Below are 5,404 nucleotides of genomic sequence, written 5' to 3'. Positions count from 1 at the left end.
TCTCGAATGATTATAGGGCATTATGAGACATTTTTCCCGCCAAGATGTGTTATGCTTGTGTAGATGGAATTTGGTATAGTTCTCTTGAAAACATAATAATAATTATTATTATTTTTACATAAGTGTACTAGTAGCTCGCATGGTATATCAACCAATATGAATAAAGCCATTCATTAATTTGATGAAAGTATACATGGTTACACTATGCCCATTATTTGTGAGTGAGAGATGTTGAACATTGAGTTCTAATGGACCCAACCTCAATGGGCACCCATAGTATGCCCATTTAGTTTATTTTCAATATAAAAATTATGGGATGGAGAAAATGTGAAATTAAATATAATATTACATATAAATATTGACTCATATATAACAACATAGAATTTAATAATAATAAGTATTTATATATTGTCTTATGTGAACATTATATTATTTTTAAGGTCTCAATACACCAGTAGACAACTCTAAAATATCCAAAAAGAAAACAAGATCAACAAATCCCATGTAAAATTCAACTCCCAAATGGCATAGTTTTGGGTCCAAAATAGACCAACTTAAAAACTAAAAATACAACAGTATTAGATCGAGGACTACAACATCCCGAATTAACATTATTTTACAACCCAAAACAATATTATTTGAAACGAGGTACAACTAGGAACTACTATCTGGCAAGTCTTGCTCTCGCACATTTCCTGAGAAGCCTCCATATAAATCTGTAACCATAGTGTGCTTTATGTGTGAAATGCAGCTTGATAAAGAAAGTGAGTACTTAAGAAAATGGAAAAACATGCATCAAGTTAAGTAGAATAGTCAATTCGATAAAAATTATGCTTAATGCAAAAATGACAAGAAAAGAAAAAAAAAAAAAAAAAAAACCATAAAAGCTCGTTACCATTAGGGTTGGCTACAAGTTGGATGCAAAAACATAAAAATATGAAAAATTATTCTTAATGCACAAAAACATAAAGTAGAATAGCCAAAGCCATCAAGTAATCATCATCTCACTGATCAATTTAAACCGTTAGATCTATAATTTCATGATTTTTCATTTCTAACCTATTTTTTTTGGTCAATAGAAAAAAAAAAAAAAAAAAAAAAAAAGAGTGACAATCAATGTTTATGGAAATGATAAAATTTTGTTTGACATAACTTTAGGTATTGAAGCTAATTATTAGGGGTAATTATCATTTCTTCCCCATGAACTACCATGCCTTTTCATCATGGCCCAATGACCTGACACGTTTGACTTTTCGTCGCATTGATTTACCATTTACTTACCAAAATCCCTTTCGTTAGTCAACCTCGTTAAAAAACTTGAAATAACGAAAATACCCTAAATTAAAAAAACAAAATTTACATAAAATACCTCAAAATTGAGAAAGTAAAAAAGTAAAAACCTATCAAAATACAAAAAATTAAAAAAAAAAAAAAAAAACTAGTGGGTGGCCAAACCACCCCATGAGGGATGGATCGGCCACCCCTAAGTGGTTTGGCATGGTTGAAACACTTGGGGATGGCTCGACCACCCCCTATGGGCTTGAAGGGTAACCTATCCATCCCCAAGGAATCTTTTGGGGTGGTCCAGCCACCTACTCATTCTTCATTTGGGTGGCTGATCCACCATTCATGGGGTTGGTTTAGCCAAACTTTTCTTTTCTTTTCTATTCTTTTAAAAAAAGAACTATTAAGTTTGTGTTTTCTATTTATTTAATTCTTAAGTTTTAATTTTGTATTTTGTTTTTTTCCCTAAGTTTTTAATGTTTATATTATTTCATTTGAGGGTGTTTATGTTCTATAACAAGATTTAGTGTCTAAAAATTGAATATTTTGTCAAAAAGGTAATTATGCTAATTGTTAAATGGTCCATCCATAAGTTAGAAATATGTATAAATGTCAATTTTTAGTACGAGCAACGATTCAAGTAGAAGAAACAATGCTCAACATAACTTCAGTCTTTGCCGTTGATATGAAAATTAATAAGTATTCTAATAAACTAGCCATGACATAGCTTTGGCAGGAGAGAGAGAGAGAGAGAGAGAGAGAGAGAGAGAGAGAGAGAGAGAGAGAGAGAGAGAGTATAGAGGGTAGTTAAGAATTTTTTACCAGACCTTACGCTATGGATTCTGCTTATAAATGATATCTTCGTGGTTCTCGACATGTTTTTCATAACATTTTGTGAAACAGGACCCAATATCGCTTCGATGTGTTATGCATCTAAATATGCATGTGAAATGCTCGTTACTTATCCCCTCTCTGAGATGTTGTTCCACCCAGCATGCTGCATGAACTGAAAGTAGACAAACTTCAAAACCCAACGACTGATGTCTAGACAACATGTGAAGTGGCCATATTTTTTCACAAACTTTAATCCCTTTTACAAAGCATGTATGTATTGTTGCTTTAACTTCATCAAGTTCAGAGGAGTGAGAATATAAGATGGGCAGTCCAGAGGAAGAAAAAGAGGTAGGGGAAAGGTCAATAGCCTGAACTTTTAGGAGAATAAGGATAAAAAACTCCATCATCACTAGTGTAAGTTTCCTAAGACATTTGGAAGCCATGGATTTTCTTCAAATTTAGAAACTTTTTATTTTTATGTCTAATGAAAATGATGATTAAGGCTTGGCCCTTATATAATCTACAAAATTAATTTTTTTTCTTAAAGTAATTTGATTTAAATAAGTGTTGTTTAATAGTTGTGACTTTTGGAATTATGATCGTTCTACAATTAAGTACCTTTTAAATAAAGTAATATCTTTCTACTAGGATTTCAATGCTTTTTTTGATTTTTTTATTTTGATTTTGATTTTGATTTTGATTTTGATTTTGATTTTGATTTTGATTTTTTTTGTGTTAACCTATGGTTTTTAGCAAAACATGTGTACTAGTAAGAACTTGATTAGATTCAAATCGAAAAGTGAAGGAGATAATCCCAAAGTCATGATATATTACGTTAAGATAACAAATTGATTTGAAAAGCATGATGTGCATATTAGAATATTAAGAATGCAATCATTATACTTTCCATTTATTCAAAAGAAAAGTCACTTTTAATAGGAATCATAAGTTAAGTGGCCCTTTTTTTTAAAAAAAAAAAAAAAAAAGAAAAGAAAAGAAAAAGAAAAAGAAAAAAATCAATATTGTCTCATGGTTTAGTTTATGAGCTTCCGAAAAATTAATTATTTAATTAATACGTAAATTGTATAAAAAAAAAATACTAAAAAACAAAAGGTTGTTCGTATGAACATGTGAAGATCCTATTGAAAGGCCACTTAAATGAAAACACATCTTTCAAAGGCTGTAGCAATAATTCAATTTTATGAGATTGTAGTTTCATCTTCAACAAAAGGTAAAGAGAAAATTCCCGATAAAAGAAGCATCTTTGTAGAATCAAAAGGCGATTGTATTCAATAGAAAAATAACTTTTACTCAATACGAATTGGTAAAATTCTATTAGAATAAAGTGAAAAATGTAAAAAAGCCTTTTGAATTAACAACCGGTTTTAAAATAACCTTTTGAATTTCTAAGTGTGCTAAAGTGACACTAAAAAAATAAAAAAAAAATAAAAAAAAATTGGCCACTTGTAGTTCACCATGTGGATGGGGGTCATCCACGTGGCTAACTGCTAGCCACGTGTCAGTGGTGATGTGGGCACGGCGTGGCAAATCAGGGTGTTGCGAAATGTACATTTCGCAACATGGCCACGCTGTCCACATCGCCACTGGGCTACATGGACAATGTGGATTAACAATGTCGCTGACGTGGCCGGAACCCAAGTGGAACAGTGGTCACGTGGATTTGGACCACGTCACCACAGCCAGCCACGTGGTCAAAACCAACCACATGGTCTAGCAACAACGTGGCCACGTGGCAAAAATTGGCAATTTTATTTTCTTTTATTTTTTTTAAAAAAATATTTCATTAAATTCATTTTTTTTTTCCAAAATATCCCTAAAATATTTTTACAACATTTGAAATTTTACAATAAATACAAATTTGAACAATATTGCAATAATTCTGAATCAAAACAACAGTAAATTATTTATAAATAAACGTTATTGTTATTGTTATTAACAAAATTGCACTACAAAAACTCTACAAATCTTCACGTCGTCGTTTTTGGGGATCATAATTTCCCATTCCAGGCATCGACTCGCCAACGGGCGACTGATGTGTAAAGGACAGTGTAGCAGGAGAGGGTGTCTGAGTGGAAGAGTGCTGTCCCAGTGGCAATGGCGGATATTGCTGTCCAAGGGGCGAGACCGGACCTTGGGACGACAGCGACCCAATCGTCATCACATTACCTACAAATAATAAAAACATTAAAAAATTAATCTATATGCATATCAAGTCCATAGCATTGAGCAAAAATAAGCAATTTACACAATTGTAATCATACCTGCAGAGTCACTACCTACGGACGATGTACTACCTTCGTTTGGAGGTGAAGCGTGCTGAGCAATCGAGCTCGTATGTAGTGCTCCCATGGAGGCAAGAATGGACTCGAAGTGCCTCATACGCTGCTCTAAGGCCTCATTCCTATCGGTCTGAGCCTGTAATAGTATCTCCATCGTGGCAAGCCTACCCTCGTGTACAGAGCAACTCTGAGATGTACATTGGGATGGACTTGCCTGTGAACGGGTGTGGTAGGAATAGGATGTCCCTTGTACAAGAGTAATGTTCAGCCCAACTTGTCGAACCCTCCCCGTGTATTCAGGCTTTCCAAGGGCCTGTTCGTACGCATCATTCGATGCCCAACACACCGTGTCCTCCGAAATGCTCTGCGTAGCAACAGGGTCATTCAATATACTTTGTGTCATCCTCTCCTATATGTTGTCAATATATAATATATATGTAGTCAATATATAAGTTATCATACACATAACTTAGAAATATTAAACAATAAGATCAGTAGCATATGCATAGGACCCACGTATTACTCATTTGGGTGACTCACGTCCCTCCTCATGTGCATCTTGACGAATGATTCCGCTTGAGTGGGAGGAGTGCCAGAAGTTGTTTCCTGTCAACATCCAAATGAAAAATGAAGAAAAAATATTTTTGAAAATAAATAAAAAACAGGAACATTATTTTTAAAAAACAATTTGAAAAATTAAATGGACTTCTAATTTTAACAAGTGTGTGTGAACAGTGTGCAACAAAATATTAAATGCATAGTTAAAGGAGACAAATATTTTGTTGACGAAGTGGAAACTCAATTAAGAGAAAAACCACTCCAGGGCAGCCAAACCCAGGATATCCACTATTCAGAAGACAAGGCTAGATACAAAGTAGTAACACACATACCCCTGATGTAGTGGTCGTACCTTGCTTTCTAACATGTAACCCAACACGAACGTCTCCCAACCAGGTCTCCTACCTGAAGGGGTCTTCAATGGAATC

The 5,404-nt window shown here is 33.8% G+C and overlaps 1 protein-coding gene and 1 long non-coding RNA gene across 2 annotated transcripts; both read right to left on the bottom strand.

Moving 5' to 3' along the window:
* Window positions 1-490: 490 nt before the first annotated feature.
* On the bottom strand, window positions 491-2,978 carry LOC133871055 (uncharacterized). Its single transcript, XR_009900817.1, has 2 exons — window positions 2,112-2,978; window positions 491-716 (listed from the first exon to the last, which is right to left on the bottom strand). It is a non-coding gene; the product is annotated as an uncharacterized LOC133871055 (long non-coding RNA).
* A 1,110-nt stretch (window positions 2,979-4,088) lies between these two features.
* Window positions 4,089-4,821, bottom strand: LOC133871602 (uncharacterized). Its single transcript, XM_062309029.1, has 2 exons — window positions 4,401-4,821; window positions 4,089-4,305 (listed from the first exon to the last, which is right to left on the bottom strand). The coding sequence occupies exons 1-2, from the start codon at window positions 4,819-4,821 to the stop codon at window positions 4,097-4,099; spliced, it is 630 nt and encodes a 209-aa protein (XP_062165013.1). The 3' UTR covers window positions 4,089-4,096.
* Window positions 4,822-5,404: the final 583 nt, after the last annotated feature.

The sequence above is a fragment of the Alnus glutinosa genome, chromosome 6 (genome assembly GCF_958979055.1).
Source record: "Alnus glutinosa chromosome 6, dhAlnGlut1.1, whole genome shotgun sequence".
NCBI lineage: Eukaryota > Viridiplantae > Streptophyta > Magnoliopsida > Fagales > Betulaceae > Alnus > Alnus glutinosa.
The sequence above is the reverse complement of the archived record's forward strand: the minus strand, read 5'-3'. Positions and strand labels throughout refer to the sequence as shown.